This window comes from Notechis scutatus, chromosome 1 (assembly GCF_049901735.1).
Source record: "Notechis scutatus isolate UNSWTSFEM ecotype Mainland chromosome 1, rNotScu1.2, whole genome shotgun sequence".
In the NCBI taxonomy this organism is placed as follows: domain Eukaryota; kingdom Metazoa; phylum Chordata; class Lepidosauria; order Squamata; family Elapidae; genus Notechis; species Notechis scutatus.
In genome coordinates, this window is record NC_142009.1 from 265,547,307 (window position 1) to 265,567,753 (window position 20,447).

The window sequence follows — 20,447 nt, forward strand, 5'->3', positions numbered from 1 at the left end:
GAAATGGCAGGCGGTAGTAGCTCTCAGACCTCAACCTTAAAGGTCTAAGCCAAATCTCAGCACAAACCTAAGCAGACTAAAGGGAATTCTAAAGCTTCAGAAAAGGATGCCAACAGGCTCCATAAAGCATGAGAAAAGCAGATAGATAAGTGCACACGGGGGGTGCACAGGGCCTCACAGGACTTTCCACCCCCCAGTCCAGGTCCGTCTACCTCTTCCCACCCTCCTCCTCCCCTAGATCTCTCCCTCTCAGCCAGGCGCAGCTTGGCTCCTCAGAGCCAACAGTTACCTGGAACACCGACCAGGCGAAGGGCTCCCGAAGCTACATTCACTCCAACGGCTGCTGGTCTTTGACAGGACGACATTCTTCCAGAGGAAGTTCCAGAGAGGATGAAGGCCTGGATGGAGCTGGCAATCCGCCAGGGAATCGCAGCAGGTCTTCAACACGCAGTTCTGGCCAGGGAACATCCTGTAACCGCTGATTATGATTCCCAATTGTTGAGGTCGTTGACCAGGTCGGAGCAACACTGGTACATTTAGAAGGGGAAGTGCCCCCCAAGGGCTGAAGGAGGAGGAGGAGGAGGAGGAAGTGGATCAAATTGATCAAATGGAACAGATTGAATCAGGATCAATACATGACAGTGAGCCCCTGTCGGAAGCAGACCCCTTAGAAAGGGGGATGTCTGATGATGAGGGCCTGTATTTACAGGCTTATTCCGCTCACAACTTTTCAGATCTCTCTTGTTTAAGGCAAAAAACATTGCGCGCCTGAACAAGTCGACCCCTTCTACCACTCCAACTCCTTCAGGAGAGGGACCAGAAGATCTAATTTTCAACCAACCAGTAGTTGAGGCAGGTGTGATCCCGGTTCCTCACATGTTTTTGGACCTAGTACAGAAACAGTAGGCGTCTGCAGCGGCGTACCTGGCTCCCACTGGATATGACAAGAAATATTTCAATTTGGCCTCTGATTTCTCAAAATTGTTGAATACTCCCGAGGTAGACGAACCTATAGTGGGATTAGCGTCTTCCTCCATTCCCAGTGAAGCGCTGGAGGTATTAAAGCCGGAGGAAAAACGGGCCGAGCTAGCCCTACGCAGGGCCCATCAGTCTGATGCGTGGGCCATCAGAGCAGCCACGGCCACCTCCTTTTTTACCCGTTCTTCTCTCAGATGGCTCCACCTCTTATGGGAGCATGTCCCTAATTCCAACATTCGAGCGCACCAAGATATTGCTAAACTTATAGCAGCCGCTGAATTCTCATCTGACACAACTTATCATGAGGTCAAGTTTTCAGCCAGGGCCATTACTTCACATGTCACAGCACGACGCTTACTATGGTTAAAACATTGGCAAGTGGACATTAAGCACAAATGCAAGCTGGCTTCATCTCCTACTGTGGGAGACTGACTTTTTGGCCCTTCCCTCGACCCGCTACTAATTGAAACCTGAAACAAAAAGAAAATTCTGCCTTCCCTTTTTTGGAAGTCAGATTCTAGAAACCCTCAGTCCTTTCAGTGGGGATCCTTTTGGCCCTTTTATCAGGGACCCTTCTCACCCAGATACCAGAGACCCCCTTCATTCAGACCAGGGCAGCAGCCAGACAGGTACGACTTCGGGGAGAGGAGCAGAAGGGGTGGCCAATCCAAGAGATCCTTTCAAGGAGCAGAAAACAGGTCTTTCCGGCGTCCAAGATAACTCCTTGGACCCGACTCCCATTGTCGGACGCCTTAAATTATTTGTGGACCAATGGGACTCCTCAACGTCTGATTCCTGGGTCAGAGACACGATCGGATTTGGCCTTGTGCTGGAGTTTCAATCCACTCCCCCAGACTTTTTCATGTCATGCCCTCTCTCCAGAGACCCGGTTAAACGTAATCTTACGGAAACAGCTATCCAACATCTACTGCAGGGGTCCCCAACCGCTGCTCCGCGGACCGGTACCGGTCCGCGGAACAAGTCTTATCGGGTCGCTGGTTGCTGGCGCCGCCATCTTTTGGTAAAAAGTGCTTCCGTGAGCTTTTCCGGGTAGAAAGCTCACCGGAAGCACTTTTTCATCAAAAAATGATGGCGGCCTAGCGTCGGTGAGCTTTTCCGGTAGAAAGCCATTTCTACCCAAAAGCTCACTGGAAGCGCTGGCGCCCCATCTTTTTGTCAAAAAGATGGCGGCGCCCAGTTGATGCCAGTACCGGGCCGCGGCGCCCAGCTGATGCCGGTACTGGGCCGCGGCGTCAAAAAGTTTGGGGATCACTGATCTACTGGATATATGAGCCATCCAACCAGAAGCAACCAACCAACGAGGATGGGGTTTCTATTCACATCTTTTTGTTGTTCCCAAAAGTTCGGGGGGGTGGAGAGCAATATTAGATCTGAAATGTCTCAACCGTTTCTTAGTATATCTCAAGTTTAAAATGCACACCCTCCAGTCTATCTTACTTGGCATCAGAAAAGGTGACGTCCTTACGTCTATAGATCTGATGGAGGAGTATTTACATATTGCTATTCGGCCTCCCCACTATAATTTTTTGAGATTCTGTTATAATAACCACCATTTTGAATATGTGGCCCTTCTTTTCGGACTAGCTTCTGCCCCCAGGACCTTCACAAAGGTTCTTGCAGCTCTAGCTGCTCATCTCTGTGATATCCCTGTACGACTCCAGTGTTACCTTGATGACATCTTAATTTTGTCATCTTCCAATCATCAAGCAGTCAGAGATACTCAGAACACATTACAATCCCTACAACAACACGGGTTCTCAATAAATTGGAAAAAGAATCATTTAACACCATCAACTCGGTTAATCCATCTGGGGGCAGTCATAGATACAGTGGAAGGTAAAGTTTTCCTGTCACCAGATAGACAAAACAGCATTCAGCAATTAGTTCAGGAGATCAGGGGTGTTAAGAAGGTATCCCTAGCTGAACTATCAAAATTGTTAGGCAAGATGATCTCATGTATATCTATCATCCCTTGGGCCTGGCTCCACACTAGATCCCTCCAGTGGTTCCTGCTCCCGTACTAGTGCTCTGGCCGAAGCAACTCCAAATACAAGGTCAAGGTACCATCAAAGGTCCTCATATCTCTCCTCTGATGGACCAGACCAGTCATCAACAGAGGTTGCCTCTTCAAAGAGCCCCACAGACTTACCATCACCACCGATGCCAGCCTGTTTGGATGGGGAGCTCACTTTCAATAGCTCACAGCCCAAGGCCGCTGGTCCACCTTAGAACGATCGTGCAGCATAAACTGGCTGGAGCTTCAAGCAGTACACCTGGCTCTCCGCAGCTTCCTTCCACAGGTACGCAACCAACACATACTAATATTGACCGACAACGTAACAGCCAAAGCTCACATAAACGGGGGCACACAGTCGAAACACCTCATGCAGGAAGTGGAGCGCTTGTGTCGTTGGGTGGAGAGCAACCGACTTTCCATCAGAGCAGAACATATTAGGGGCCTGTCGAATACACAGGCAGACTGGCTAAGCAGGGCCACAATCGATCATTCGGAATGGCACCTCCATCCCACCCTGTTTCAAGAGGTGGTCAGGAGACTCGGGCAGCCAGTGGTAGACTTGTTCGCTTCCCCCCTCAACTCTCAGCTCCCCAGATTCATTTCCATGAATCGGAGTGGAGAACTTCAACGCGCTCCGCTGCCGTTGGTCCCAGGGTCTTCTGTACGCATTCCCACCACTTCCTCTGATCCCCAAGGTCATCCAGAAGCTGCTGAACGAGAGGCCGGAGCTTCTGCTGATAGCTCCTTATTGGCCCAGATGGCTGTGGTTTGCAGACCTCCAAAGTCTACCCTTATCAACACCATGGAGAATTCCGCCGGACAGGGTTTTGCTAACCCAGGGATCCCTTCAACATCCAGACCCTCAATGGTTGTACCTGACCGACTGGAGGTTGAGCGGAGACGTCTGAAGAGCGAAAAGTTTTCCAACAGTTATCGCCACCATCCAAGCTGCCAGATGCCCCTCAACAACCTGCATTTACAATGCCACATGGTCCAGTTTCTGAAAATGGTGTACTAAGTCTCAAACTGATCCCATCTATCCATCAGTGGCTCAAATCCTACAGCTTCAACAAGAGGGGCTTGACAAGGGATTATCACCTAATACGTTGAAAAGGCAGGTGGCGGCCTTGGCATCGGTTGTCACTTGTGAGGGTCTACTGTCTCTTTCTCATCACCCACGCATACGGAGTTTCCTTCGAGGAGCCACAAATTTACACCTGCCAGCGGTTCACCGTTATCCCACTTGGGACCTTAACAAGGTCCTTGTTGCACTCACTAAGTACCCTTTCAAACTTTTGAAATCGTCAAGTCTCCAATTTGTGATGTATAAAGTAGTTTTCCTTGTAGCGATCACTTCCGCTCATCGTATTTCGGAACTGGCAGCTTTGTCGATCAGAAAAGACCTTTGTGTCTTCCATTCTGACCGAGTGGTCCTTCGTCCTGATCCTACGTTTATACCCAAAATTAATTCGGCTTTTCACAGGGCACAAGAGCTGATACTTCCAAACTTTTGTCCCAGGCCATCTCAAAGGTTGGAACTACAATGGCATCGGCTTGATGTGAGGCGAGCATTGCAAATATATATTAACTGCACAGCGACTTTCAGAAAAATGGAAGCTTTATTTGTATCGTTTCAGCCAAACATTCAGGGATGCAAGGTCTCATCTTCCACAATAGGCCGTTGGCTATGGGCTGCGATAGCGAAAACGTATCAGATTCAGTCACTACAGATCCCCAGGGGCATAATAGCTCATTCTCTTTGAGCTGTGAAGAGCATCCAGCCCCACCTTTTTTTCCATCTGATGGGGTCCCGTTTCGGCCAACGAATCATTAAGGCGTTGAGGGCGAGGGTGTTTATTCTCTCATCTTCTCCAAAACTGGGAAACACTGGGGGGGAGTCCTGTGGAGGAGGAGGAGTGTTCCAGAAATTAAGCCCAGCCTAGACATGCAGAGACTGAAGCACCTCCCACTACTGGATGCTCTTCACAGCTCAAAGAGAATGGGCGTATCAGGTAAGTACCAATGCCCTTTCTGGAGTGCCGGTAGTGGAAATTTTGAGTAGTTCGAAGAACCAGCAAATACCACCTCTGACTGGAGATTTTACTGTATCCTTCCCCTGCCACGCCCACCAAGCCATGCCTACAGAACCAGTAGTAGAAAAATTTGCATCCCACCACTGCTGCAAAGTTGCTTTTACTTCATCCTTGCTGTTTTCCATTCTCTGATAAACATTAGAAGGTTTCATTCATTTTATCACATCCCAGAAATATCAAATCTAATTAAAAAATGTTTATTCTCTGTCTGCCCACTCCATGTGTCCATTTGAGTGTGGTTATGAAACTTAAGCATAGCTAACTCTCTCTAGGGTTTGCGCCCTTCCAATATCCTGATAGACATATTTGTGACATAACAGTTTTCTTTTAATGGATCTGAACTTTGCTGAGGGATTGAAAGTTGTGTTTAGATTTTGTATCATAAGCCTGAATAAAAGGTTAAGATGAAACTCCATTTTCTAGATTGTGTGGAGAAGAACCCTAGCTTTGTTTTAGCTGTACTCAATGTAAAAAGAAATTAAAAATATTGATGTTTTCTACCAAAACTTTTACCTACTTGTATAAAAAAAAATAGCAACTTTCCAAAACAGAAATTCCTGTTTTATTTGCCTAAACATCTTTCAGTTTTTTTAAATAGGAAAATTCATTTCAGTAAAGTGTTGTTTCTGGCTTCTCTCCAGTTTATCTTTGGTTTTGCTCATTAAAAAAAAAACTTTTTATTCATTTTTTTTTCTTAACATAAAATGCAAATGGGGAAAAATGAAGGGGGTTACAGTGAAGGAAAGGCAAAGAAGTCAAAAAGCAGTGGCTTCCAATTTTTTTGATGCAATAAATTGTACCACAAGATAATAACCTCAGCTTTTTACTTATATAAAGACAGTAAATACTAGTTAATCTGTAATAACATCATATCTAATCATTAAAACAACAAATCAAAATTTATCTCCAGAAAGTCCAGAAGGGGTTTCCAAGTGGAAACAGAACTAGCTACATTGTTTTCCCTAATTAATGTGGTTAACTTGGAGATCTTTGCCAATTCCGTCACTTTTTCAATTCATTCTTCCATTATGGAACCTAATGATTTTTTCCCCATTTTTGAGCGTATAAAATTCTTGCTGCAATCAGTGTATATAATAAAGTTCCAATCCCCCCTGTTCTTTATCCAATAATCTTAAAAGAAAAAGTTCTGGTTTCCATTGTATATACTTACTGGTTTCCAATCCATTGTATATATGTAACTATGTATATTTTATATATATGTTGTATTTACACTTGCATTCAGATATTTGAGTGGGATGCGTGAGCCTGTTGGTTGGCCAAGTGAATATGTATTCAAAAAAATCGAGATATTTCATTTACAAGTGTAAAACTTCATTAGATCAAAATCGATCAGTAATCATTCATCTTAGCTAAATTTGGTGTGTTCACCTGGACACTACAGGTAGTTTTCAAGTTACGATTGTAATTGAACTCTGCAATTACAGTCATAAGTCATAATGGACGAGCAGGTCACCACATAACTGGACCTTAGTTTATAACCTTTTTTGTGACACTCATTAAGCATCATAGCAGCCATGAAGCAAAGCCATTGCTTGCTGTGCGGTATTTTTTGTCATAAATGCGAGCCAGTTACCAATTGCCTAAAATATGGCCATGTGACTGTGAGGAGCATCATCACTTCAAAACTAGATCATAAGCTCCTTTTTGTGATTTGTCATAATTTTAAATGGTTGCTTAGCAATCAATTATAAATGAAAAGACTATCTGTATATAAAATGCCTTTTTTTCTATTTGAGACACTTATTTGGAATTAAGTGGGTTCAAGTTTCCTTCTGGCAGAATCTTTGGATTCAGACCCACAATTGCAATTCTTAATAATGATTCTGAGCTTGTACAGAATTGGAATTAATCTTTTTGCATTTTTTTTTTAATTTTCTCAGTTAGCAAAAAAAGGGATGAAAGTGGTTCTTATCAGCAGATCTCAAGAAAAACTGGATAAGACTGCCAGTGAAATAGGTGAGTATAATTCTTGTTTTTCTTGATCAGTTAAAAAAAAATCTTCTGAATTGAATTTGACTCCTAGTGATTTCAAGATGTTCATATAGTTTTTCTAAAAACAGATGTATTTTGCTATTGCTTTATTCCAACATTCCTTTGTTTTAAACACTGTGGAATTTTCTGGGTCTTCTTTCCCAGTACTAATCATGCATGACCATATTTAGTTTTTATGAAATCAATTCTTCATCACCAGAACGTGGTGGAGCTGACAAGAAAGAGCTCCTCCACTTCTTTTGGCCAGAAGGCAGGAGTTAGTCATTTACCAGTCACTGGCAGGAAGGGTGGGGCAAGAGAGCAAAGATACAGTCTGGATTAGGTAAGTATTTTGCTGTAGCTTCCTTCCTGCTGGTCACATCACAGAGGTTCCCCCTCCGCCCCCCCCCCGATGGTGATGACTAAGTTACAGGACCAGAGACAGAAATATATTGTACTCCAGCAGACTGTGCAATGGCTCAGGCAGCCTGGGTGATGTTTAAATTTGTTTTAGATTTCTTATGTTCTGCCTTTATTATTTTTTATAGATAACTCAAGGTGACAAACATACCTAACACAGGTAGTTCTTGACTTAACAATAATTGACCTTGGAATTATGGTTGACAGTCAAGGCATCACATGGCTAGATTAAATTCTTTACATTTTGTGTGGCAGTTGTTAAGCGAATTCATTTCCCCTAATGGGCACTTTTTGCCAACAACCAGAAGTAAATGCCAGGAATCTGCAAAAAAATTGCAAATCATAGTCATGTGACCATAGGACACCGCAAACAGCTCTAAAGTTCTGCAAAGTGCTCAGAATGTGATCACATGAACCTGGGTGGCCATCCTAACTTTGAAAATGAGTTGTAAGTACCTCTAAGGAGATTTGTCATAATTTCTAATGGTCGTTAAAGTTGTCCAGCTGTAAGTTTAGGACTACCTGTAGCATGTTCCATTTTTATTTACAATTTTTAATTACCACATGCATTTTACAATTTAAGAAGAATCAGAGGTCCAGGTAATCCTCAACTTATGACCACAATTGAGCCCAAAATTTATGTTGTTAATGAGAAATTTGTTAAGTGAGTTTTGTCCCATTTTATGACTTTTCTTGACACATTTGTTAAGTGAATCACTGCAGTTGTTAAATTAGTAACACAATTGTTAAGTGGATTCCCCATTTGACTTTGATTGTCAGAGGGTTGCAAAACGTGATCACATGACTCTGGGACACTGTGTCTGTCATTAATGTGAGTCAGTTGTCAAGCATCCGAATGAAAATCATGGCGCTCATGGGATGCTACAGTGATCATAAGTGTGAAAAATGGTCATAACTCAATTTTTTCAGTGATGATGTAACTTTGAACAGTCACTAAAGGAACTGTTGTAAGTGGAGGACTACCTGTATTTGAATTGAAATGCTTGACTAAATTTTGTTTCTTTTCAGTGATATTTCGGTGCTGTCTTACATTCTGTATGGAGGAAGAGAAGCATAGTGTAAATAAAATGATATTTGGTTACATTCTTCACAGGTAGCCCGACATAAAGCTTTTTATAGTTATCCAGTTTGGATGCCACTTCATTCTTCTCATGGCAATATTAGTTAAAACTATAGGAGTTAAAGTCCAACAAATTTGGGAAATATAGGTTTGCACAAGTGTATGGATAAGAAGCAAGATCACTTTTCTGACAAAGGCAGAATCGGCCTAAAATGACTTCAAAAAACTCAATAATGAGACCCTTTTAGACATGATTATCTGGGCTTCCATAGAAGAACTGGAAGAACTGCAAAATGGTGCATTTAACCGCTGAAAGAACAATACAACACTATTTGTACTTGATTCAGAGTAGTTGGCTTTCCTATGCACAGTATTTCTGAATTATCAGAGTGTTTTTATGTCAAAACTTTTTCTAGATGCAACTTCAAAAATCAGCTACTACAAAAAGAAATTTTAAATACATTGCTAAAACCACCATATGCATCCAAGGCTCAAAACAAAGCTTAGAGTGTGTATGCAGTACAATTCATGCAGGGACTTCTGGGCAGGTGTCTGCCTTTCAACAAGGCTAAAAATAGCACTTATTATCATAAGCATGAGGAACACACTCAGACCTGAGCAGCATCATGACAACCTTGTGGAAGAAGTTTAAGATGAATATAATCTTCCTCATGCTAAGCCATTCCAATTTATGAACGGTTCTTTAGTAAGATTAATGTTTCCTGCAGCTCTTTTGCAGTAGTTGAAAAGATAGGGGATTTATCCCCTCCCCCTCCTTACATTGATAAATCATTGATTATAAAAACAGCTGTTTTCCAGGCAGAATGCTCCCTTTCTAGCAGATCATCTTGGGTGTCATTGAACATTTTTGATGTCATTCTAGTAGCAGAACAAAACTCCCCAGCCCTCTCATTACCATCAGTGATTTGAAAGAGTAGATGTCAGCTGCAAGCAACCAGAACCACTCATAAATAGCTTAAGTGAGAACATTTATTGTCTTTTACTTCTGTTACAAGAATCTCCCCAGATTGGTAGTCCTCCCCTGTGAAGGACCAGATAAAGCTTCATAGATCTTGGGGGAGATCAAGCTTATGCTGCTTGGAGCTGCGCAGCAATTCCAGGCTGGATCCCTGCTTGATTCCTGCTTGGAGCCTAGCTGGCAGTTTGCCAACAGTAGAACAATACTGGACAAACCACAGTCTAGTGGTAGAAATTAAACATATTTAATATTAATAATTAAGCCTAGTTCCCTACTTTTTAACTGCATCATATCCTGGGCAGTATGTTTTCTGTGTATTTTTAAACAATTCCTGGAATCCAATTTCTGCTTACATCAGAAAACTGTGCTAATAGTACAAAAGGGCGGGAGGAAAATGTTAATTAAGCTTGATGTTTCCAGAAGGAAAGACAGATACTTCACATGGAAGAGCTCAGTTTTTTAAAAAAAAACCAATGTGATCTGTTTTTCCAGTGCAGTAAAGTCTAAGGCGATGCCTCCCAAACTTTTCCCTTTTTTACCTAAACTCCTTACCAGAAAGTTCTTTTTCTCCAGCATTCCTATGGGAGAATCCACACATATGAGTTGAATCTGCCTTTCTGCCCAGAGACTAAGTCATCAATCTTTGCCATGCATCTTCCTGTCGGATCAGGAAGTCCCCTAGCCCCAGTCATGACTCAGTCTTGGCCTATAGAGATATGGCAAAGGTTGGGTCCAACAATTTCAGCAGAAAGCATTTTAAAGTGTAGATTTTCCTAAAGGTTTGCAAAGCTTAAAAAAAAGTTCGTAAACAGGAAGCAATCAGAACTTCTGCCTGTTCTGTTTCGCTGCTCCTCTGAACTACCAATTAAGGCCTAACAGTCCAGGCAAACAGGGAATTCAAATTTCTTAACAATCGGTTCTTGGGCATGGCCTAATTTGTGGGTGTGGCTTGGTGGTCATGTGACTGGCTGGGCATGGCTTGTGTATAAATATTATAAATATTTATGTAAATATTGAATTTTTTATAATTAAAAAAAGAGCAACTTTTACCCAAAATCAGGCAAAGCAGGCAGGCAGATTGAGTTGCTCACAGAATCACAGATTCAGAGATCTATCTTTCTGCTATCGGCTACCTGAGTCTGTCACATAAAATTTGCTTGCAAGCAAATCACAAAATTAACTCATAACACACCATGTATGCAAATATTGAATTTTTTTAAATAAAAAAGAGCAACATTTACCTAAAATCAGGCAAAGCAGGAAGGCAGATTGAGTTGCTCACAGAATCACAGATTCACTTAGAGATCTGTGTTCCTGCCATTGGCTATCTGAGTCTGCAACTGAATAATAGAACCTTCAATCTTAAGGGAGATTCGATTCTGCTTAAAAGCAGAGCCAAAGATCTAAAGATTAGCTAGAAATCAAGAAATTCAATGATTTCCTGCTTTCTAGCTAATCTAAATCTCCCGGCACAGCAGAACAGCTGATGGTCGGGGGGAAAAAAGGAAAAATAGCAACTTAGCAGGCAAGTTTGCCAGATAAGGAGTGAGTGGACAGGGAGGGTTCCTGCGGGCCATGTGAGCGGCACAGCCTTGTGTTCCCATGCAGCCTGGATTAATTGCTTTGGGGGTTGCAATACAAGATTGAATTATAAAACTACCTTCAAACTACAGAAATAAATTATTATGTAATGCTTTCTGTTTTCATTTTATTAGATGTGATCCAAATTGTCTGCTCATACGTTGTGATTTTTTAAATCAGATTTAAATGTTAAATTGTTAATTGTTGGTCATGATTATAAATATTGTTTTATTGGCTGTAGGCCATCTAGGGGTGGTTTTAGATTGGCAGTTATATAAATGTTGGAAGGCAGGCTTCTCCAGTCAGACTGCTTCCTGGGTATTATAGCGATATTTAACAACAAAGATGTAGACAGAAGGGATAGAAAATTGTCCCTTCTATTTATACTTTTTACATATAATTTTGCTAGGATTCTTTTTAATTATTAAAAATCTACCTACAAAGCTTGCTGTGAATGAATAGCTAGTAAGGCAGTATATCAATATTTTGCTGGTATTAATAGAACATTTAGAAATACATAGGTACATATATACAGCATGTAAAATACCTGATTAAAATGGTGGTAGTTTGGCCATTTAATTGCAGATAACATAAGAAATACAAAATTAATTTATAGTCCTTAACTAAGAATAGTCACTCATAGTCACATATTACTGCTGCTCTCCTCAGAGTTTGCTCTGTGAAGAGAAGAATAATCAAACTCTCATCATTACTGCCTCTTCAACTTTGTTATTTAATAGCTTGCTAACCTGGCATTGAGCAGATTATATTTGCAGGACTGTCTTCTGCCTGAGGGTAATACTGCCACCTAGCAGGACTTGGGAAGTGAAATTTTTCTATAGCCATCCCAACTGTGGGGAACCCCTTTCTTGAAATCCAGCAGGCCCTTGCCTTGTAGCCTTCCAGAAAACCATAAGAACTGGCTCTTGCCACAAGTGCTATTTTTAGGGTATGATTCAGGCTCAGGGATGGTTTTGCTGACTGTGTTAGAAAAGGTTTTGGTTCTATTGGCTTTTTTTTTTTCCTATTGGCTTTTCTTGTTATAAGTCACATAGAGGTGTTGTTGTTTTTTAAGATCGGTGGCCATGTTAGTCAAATACATACATAAATCATCATCCATCAACCAGTGTAAATGATTTTTGTCTGAAGAGTGAGCTAAAAATGTTAGTTACATCAATTGGAAAGTTTTAATTGTATTTGCACAATATTATAGCATGACTTTTGGATAAGAGCCTTGCACATCCCTGATGACAATAAATTGGTGAGATGTTTGTCTTGCCATAGGGCTACTAAACTAAGGAATCATCATCTTCCTAGCATTATTCCTACACAGGTGCAAGGTCTGTTTTTCAAATCGATGAACACCATCTTGCACGATCAAACACAGCTTCTGGGTCCAACTGGGCAATGTTCATGTCTGCATTTACTGTGTCTTGCCATCTTTGCTTCAGCCGTCCCCACATGCACTTTGCCATCTGTGGTAAAATGGAAGGCGATGCATGCAATTATATGGGGTGCTGCTCATAGGACATGGCCATACTGCTGATAATAGGGCTATTAATAGGGCTACATATAGAGCTTCTAAACTAGGGGAATACTATTGTTAAATGCCTTAATACAGCTTGTTTATTTCTTGATAAAAATACAGACTCACTTGGTTTCCTAGATTAGATTTTGAAATTTAAAAACATGTCTGTACTCTGAACTGGGTTTAACTTCTCTTTTTAATTTTTTGTTTTAAGTTTGTTCTTTATTTGTTGTAATCCACGTTATAGGGCAAATTTAGCAGAAAGGCTAGAAACAAGCTAGTACCGTGTTTCTCACATAATAAGGCCGGGCCTTATTTTTTTTTGACCCCCGAAAAACCGGCTAGGCTGTCTTTTCGGGGGTGACTTAATTCCCCCCCCCCGTTGCATCCTCGGGTGGGCGGGCGGCGACAGCTTGGATGCTCGGGAGACCTTCCATCACCGTTGCTTTTCCTTCTCCCTTGCTGCCGCGGCGTTACAGTAACGCCATGGCGTTTGGCGCAGCCACGTGCGGCCAGTCAGGGCTCCTCCCTGCAACCGGAGCCCTGAGGAGACACTTGGCTTCAGGCGCTCCTGTCGCCGCCTTCCCTTTGCCTTCGAAGGTAAAGCGATATTTAAAACCTCCGCTCATCCCATCAGGGCCGCACCGGAGCCGTGCGAGCTGGGCAGAGCCGGGAAAGCGAGCCACGGGTGTTTCCTGGTTCTGCCCAGCCCGCACGGCTCTGCCGCGGCCCTGGCGGGATGAGCGGAGGTTTTTAAAATAATTCACTTTACCTTCGAAGGCAAAGGGAAGGCGGCGACAGGAGCACCTGAAGCCAAGTATACCAACCACAAAAGGCAAATCCTCAAGGTGGGCTGGAAGGAGGTGGCTACGTGCCCCCTGGGCTGCTTCAATGCAAGGTCCTGTCTTGCAGCATCCTGCCGTTGCCGCCGCGTCCTTTTCGCCGCCGCCTCCCTCTCTGACTGCGAAACTCGTGTGCTTCGCCAAACGCTCCAAGCGAGGCGAGCTCTTTCATACATAGAGAGGGAAAGAGGCCGCCCGCTTTTTATCACGCCGCACCACCGGCTCTAGGCCAAACCCCGGGCCTCGCTTGGAAAGCAAATACCGCGCATGAGAGGAAAAGACGCGCAAACCCCTGGCGCAGGCGCCCCGCTTGTTGACATGGGAAGGGAGGGGTGGGTGAGGCAACCCTGCTGCCGCGGACCTCCTTTGAGCCCGCCCCACCATGACCTCCAACCAATCCACAACTTCCAAAGCTTCGCGCCTCCCAATGGGGATGTTTGCCGGAAATGGCTTCGACTCCTCCACTCGTCCGTGCATTTCATTGCCCGCCCCTTTGCCCGGAGCCGGAGGGTTCTGGCCACGGCCCATCGTGCCTTTCAGCTTCAGGAGCCCGTGCGCTCTTTTTTTTTTTTTTTGCCCCCCGAGAGTTACGATCCCGCCTTTCTGGAGAGGGGGGGGGGTGGTGCCCTCTCAACCCAGCGCGTCCAGCGTCCCATCCGTCTCTTCCCCTCCCGCACGCGCTCCTCACGTGCTGAGCACTTCCTCCTGCAAATTACGCCTCGCAACTCTTCTCTCCCTTTCCTCTCGCTCCAAAAAGATTGCCATCGTATCCCGCCGATTCGGGCTTCCAGCCACGTTGTGATCCACTAGTGAGGTTGCCATCTCGGATGGAGGCATCGCAGTCTCCCTCTCTTGCTCGCTCTGAACTTCGCGCGAACCAAAATAAAAAGATCACCCGCCATCATGTTTGGAGCTGCCACTTCCATGTTTGGAGCTCCAAATGGCGGCGGCACTCCAAGCACGGAAGCGGCAGCTCCAAACATGGCGGAATGGGCAGAAGGGAAAGCAACAGCGGTGGGTGCCAAAGGTGTCTGCAGCAAAGGTGTTTGGTGGGAGTAGGGAGCTCTCCGCGCTTCGCCATGATCGCCCGTTAGGAGCGGCTGGTGGCGAGGAATTCCTGCCCGCCGGGCGCTCCTAACGGGAAGTCTCCCCGCCCTTCCCCCTTATTTTGCATATTTTAAAATAGGCCTAAATTTGGGGGGAGGGGCTTAATTTGATTTTATGCCCGAAAAACATGCTGGGCCTTCCTATTGGTGGAGGCCGTATTGTTGGAGAAACACGGCATTAATATAAGTAATATATGAAACATTTAGTCTTCATTTACATTCCATAAATACCACATAAGTGCATTCTGCTGATAGCCTTTAACACACCGGTCCGCGGACCGGCGGTTGGGGACCCCTGCTTTAACACACTGAATCATAGTTAGACACCAAATTGTATCACTATAATTAAAACCATCTCCTGTATTCCCTTTATTTAAAAGAAAAATGTGAAGTAGCATGTAGATCTATATATCTTGATTGTGCTCTTGTTAGATTGGTAAATACTGTATTTAAGGAGGGCAGAGTTTAGTCTTGCCCTTCCCTTCTGTCATTGCAAATGTTTACAGATTTCCACGTTTTCCCAATTAATCATCTTGTATCTTGGGACCAAACCATATGTACACACTTATTTTGCTTTTCCATCTGGAGAATTATCTAATCTAATCATGGAGAATTATCAATTGTTTTCAGTTATTTTTTCCTCCATCCCCAACCCCTATAAATAGCCCTTACAGCAAGATACAAATGTTCACTTTGTATTTCATCTTTTGGAAACAAGTGCATTATTTTCAAATCCCCAGGGACATGCTGCTATGCAAAATAGTGACGTAAATAGTTCCTACTGCAGTAGCAATCTTGTGATCACATCAGGAAAAAAATACAACAGGTTGAAAATCTCTAGAGTGAGGTGGAGTGCTGCTATTTTTAGCTACATCTGCTCTGCTTTGAAATCGTGTGGTCAGAGTTTTAGCAGAGAAATCTTATCAATGAGCATTATTTCTAGATCGCTTCTCTTTATAAAAGCTCGTAGGTTTTTTATTGCTAGTAAAAATAATCCAAGATTTTAAGGGATATTGACAAAGATGAACCACCATACTTTATTAATCCATATGTTATCAGTAGTATATTAATAGAATATCACACGTTATAGAATCCAGAGCAATGCTGGTGAATGCCTAGAAAGGAGATTCATTGAATCTTCTTGCTGAAGGTTGCAGTGCTTGGATTAGGAGATAGCTAAAACATAAATCACTTGATAACGTATGCTCTGCCCACAAAAGTATTACAAGAGCTTGTTAACTTACTAGAATAGCAGGAGCAGATAACATAGTGCACTTGAAGAATCTTAATATCCAAATTCAGCTAGAGTATGAAATAGTTGATCAACCTATATAATAGAGGGGGGCGGGGGAGAGGAGGACTCTTAGCAGCCTTTCTCTTAGCAGCATTTTCTCTGGGATGATCTGCCCCCAACTTGATCTTCCATTGCCACTATCTTTGAGCCAGCCATATGTTTTCCTAGTGCTTGTACCTAGGCATGACATTCAACTTTATAACGGAACAAACTACAAAAGTCAAGTAAGTTAACCACAGCTGTCCAGGTTTCTTATCTCCAATTATTAAAATATATAAGGCCAAAGTTGCCTCCGTTCTCTTACATAGAGCAAAGATTTGGGGCTTAAAATATATATGACCACTAGAATAAGCACAGCATCTAAGAATTATTTTGGTGTGGATAAAAGGAGTTCAGTTGCTGCAGTCAGAGCTAAATGGGGGAATTTATACAATTTGTTCTTTGTCTAATCAGGGCATAAAATTACTGGTGCAAAATTAATACTATAGAAAGTGATAGATTTCCAAAATTGTGTTTGTTAGAACAGACAAAATTTTACTTCAAGATCTCTTGGATTGTACAACTGACAAATTACATTAGGAACTATAGTCTCCCTATCTCTTGTAGTATAATTGGAAAACTAGCTAAAAAGATTGTTGCACAAAGAATCTTGGCTATAAAGACATAGCCATTTTCAATAAGATTGGCACATTAAAATGGATGAGACACTACAAACATACCTTCCAAATTACCTCATTATTTAAACTAAAATGCATAAACATATTTGGACAGTATTTATTCAAGGAAGATTTGTACAACTGGACACATCCCTATTGGATCTTTATATTAAAAAGAACATATTTCATATGTGGTCAGCATTCAAAAATTACATATCATATGGCATATCATTTATTTGAACAAAACAGTTCAGTTGAGATCTACATATCTGATTTGGAATAAATTGTAGGGGTGTTACAGAGATATAATTTGCACTCTTTATTCTTATTTTTCTATTCAACTTGCTTCTTTTACTCTTGTTATCTATGGTCTTATTAATTAATTCTTGTTATCTATGGTCTTATTAATCTGTGTTTTTTCTATATTTTTATATTGCCTAATGGCTAGTCCATAATAATATTGCTACTGCTATTTTGTGTGGTGTAGAGTGTTATTGCTGTTGCTTTCGGGTAAAAAATATTAGGAAACAACTTTTAACTGTCAAATGATTATTTTGCTCCCAGGTTTTTATTATATGTTCCCAGCTTTATTGCTATTAAGTAAGGAATAAAACTATGAAATATATTTTTCCATTCATAGTTATTTATCCTGGAAAATATCTGATCCAATATGTAAGGTAGGCTGCTTAAAACTAGTTAGTGATGAATGCCTAGACAAGAATAATTGTAAATGACTATTAAATAAGTAACCTATTAGACCTTCAAGAGAAGAGGCTTGGTGTACTGCAGAATAAAAACTTTTTTTAAAAAAATCTTTTCTTTATTGCAAAATAAGAAACTTTAAATTTCTTGAAAGCCTTTAAATTAAAATGAGCAAACACAATCTGATAAAAGGTTCATTGCAATGTTATATTTCAAAACCTTGGCTGTTTTACCTTTCACCTTATTGTATAATAGTAATGAGACACAGCACTCAATGTCTATGCGTTCTTTATTTCAGAGGACAAATTCAAAGTGAAAACAAAAACAATTGCTGCCGACTTTGAAAACCGAGAAACTATTTACAACAAAATAAAAGCAGGCTTGGAAGGCCTTGACATTGGTATCTTAGGTTTGTATCTTACATTCAGTTTCTTTGGGTTTTTTTGAAGAGGGTGGGAGGAAACCATAACCTTGCAATGGCTGATAAAATTCATTTTTAAATTGTATTCTCTGTGGAACAAAGCTTGATATCTTGAACACACAAAAAAATAGAGCATTCCTTTTAAAGATAATGATGTTATCCGTTCAGTCATGTCTGACTCTTGGCAATTCTCTGCACCACGTCTCTCCATATTTTCTGATTTTGCACTGCTTCTTTGACTTGTTCTATGCTCTGGTGTTAGCTTTGATGGTGTCCAACCACCGTGTTCTTTGCTTCTCTTTATCGCTAACTCTTCCAAGCATAATTGCTTTCTCCAGGGAATTCCCCTGCATGATATGCCCAAAGTTTAATGTAATGTCAGTTACCCTGTATTTTTCTTACTTTACAGGTAGTTCTTGACTTACAATCACAATTGAACCGGGAATTTTGGTTGTAAGCCATTGTGGTTATTAAGTGGGTCACCATGTGACATGAAATAACTTTATGATGGCATCTTGTCTCTTCCAGGTGCAAATGTTAAATGGAGCTTGAGGGCCTTGGGGGTTGAGGGAGTTCCTAGGAGGCCTGGCACCGACTTTATAAAAATTATGGGGGACGGGGGGACTGTAGTATGAGGCCAGGGAAAGAAGCCAGAAGAAGTCCAGCTTGGCCCAGCAGTACAGCAAAAAGGGACCACACCCATGAAGCCTCCATAGTGGTGCACAGAAGCAGCTGACCTGTGGGATATGCCAAACGCCTGAGAGACTCCATTTTTTTCCAATCAATAATAATAGCTCTTATGAGGACATTCAAATAATATCTGTCCCATTCATCTTGTCATATTCTAGTTTTACCACAGAATTTTTCAAACTATGTACCATGGAACCCTAGGCTTTCATGAGAATTTGATGTGGTTCTATGTGAGACAAGAGACAAAAAAAAAAAGAAAATGCAACCAATTTTCTGTCATTAGATCTTTGTCTTTTGACCAGAAACTTTGGGATATTTATTTATTATTTTAATAATGAATTTTGATTATAATCGTGAAAAATAATACAAAGTAAACTTAAAGGAAAGAGAATAGAGTTAAAATGTGCAAGGGAAAAGAAAAGAATATAACAAAAAAGAGGAAACAAATGTATAAAGAAGCGAGTTCCAAGCTTCATCGCAAAAATATAAACTAATTTAGTAAGTCTTCATCTTCTCTAAAGGTACAAACATTTAGCTCTTCATCCCCATCTCTTATCTGTAAGCAAATAAAACATCACATTATTATTTATCCAACAAGTTCCATGGAGTGAAAAAAAAATCGTACAGTGTTTCATTTTCCCAGTCTACCATCTACTCACATCACATGTCCACTTTTGCTTGCTGGCCATCTGCTCAAGGGTGCAGCCTTTATTAATCTATGACTAGTTAATTTCTTCTTCCTGAGGTTCATGGTACTTTTAGCAATTGTCTCTAAGTCCATAATTTATGGGCCTCTGTCTTTCTTTTTATCAGTGACCAGTTTTCTCATCCATATATTTATTTATTTATTTATTTATTTGATGCCAATTGTTTACCGAACTATTTTTGTCATTTCAATACCCTCATTCTTCATGGTATTTTTGAATTTTGTCATTGCCTTCTAGAGGAGTAATCTCTTTACTGCTTCAGCATACTGTTTATCTGTATTCTTGAGCCCAAGAAAACATAACTATTTACCACCCACAAAGTGATACCAAGGAGGGGGGGGGGGTTCTTTCTTTCTTTTTTTTGAAAAAGGACTCATTTAAAGTAAGTGGTAATTCCAATAACCAAAGATACTTCATAAAAATGTAAATTGAAATTATGTTTTATTTAATTGGTAATGACTAGAATATCACAGATTTGAAGTGTGTGTATGTGGGGGGAATGAAGTGGGTGAAAAATATTCAAAACACTTAAATATTTAATTAATCTGTAAAAAATTGATCTTTTAGAAACATGGAAACAAAACAGAAAACATCTTTAAAGCAAGATTTTGTGGCCAAAAGAAAATGTTTAATGTAACAAAATTGTTCTTAAGGATACTATTTTGCATTATTCTTCTATTTCTGTCTTTTTTGTTTTCCTCACTCTACTCAAATATTTTTTATTGAGAGATTTCAAAGATTATGTACATCATGTGTGGGTTTATACTGCCATCTAATGTTCTATAGTCTGATTCAGTCTCAGTTGAAGAGTATCATTTATTCTTAGACATCGTGAATACTCTTAATAAGGCTATAAATTATATTGATATATATAGCTCATACTAGCAATTTGGCATAGTAGAGCAAATAATCACAGTAGTTTTACAGTATCTGTTGTGAAATAATTCAACTGATTAGAGAGAGAATTTTAAGAAAATCTTAACTCCTGATGACCACCTGGAGAAATTCATGTAGATTTTTTGGCAGGATTTTCTGAAGAATGCTGCCATTGCTTTATTCCTAGAACAGAGAGAATGAGTGCCCAAAGTTACCCAGCTGGCTTCAGGCCTAAGACAGGACTGCACTGAATTCTTTTTTATAGAGTCTACTTATCACATAATTATTTGTTAATTAGACATTTATCCAAGGTTCTATTTATCCATAGAACTGAGTTTTATTGACAAAAATGGCATTACTTATATGTTTGAGATTCATAATTTTATGAATTACCTGAAAAATACAAATTCAGTTGTATAGTGCCGTGTAATTATGTTGAATGTTCAACTACATATTAACTAAC

At 41.0% G+C, this 20,447-nt stretch overlaps 1 protein-coding gene across 2 annotated transcripts in view; it reads left to right on the forward strand.

The window, feature by feature from the left end:
* The window catches only part of HSD17B12 (hydroxysteroid 17-beta dehydrogenase 12), a 71,275-nt gene that overhangs the window by 38,809 nt on the left and 12,019 nt on the right, over positions 1–20,447 (forward strand). For both annotated transcript variants that reach the window (XM_087951262.1, XM_087951263.1), the window contains exons 3-4: positions 7,011–7,086; positions 17,589–17,699. In XM_087951262.1, coding sequence (XP_087807388.1) covers positions 7,011–7,086; positions 17,589–17,699 — 187 coding nt within the window. The remainder of the gene's footprint in view (positions 1–7,010; positions 7,087–17,588; positions 17,700–20,447) is intronic.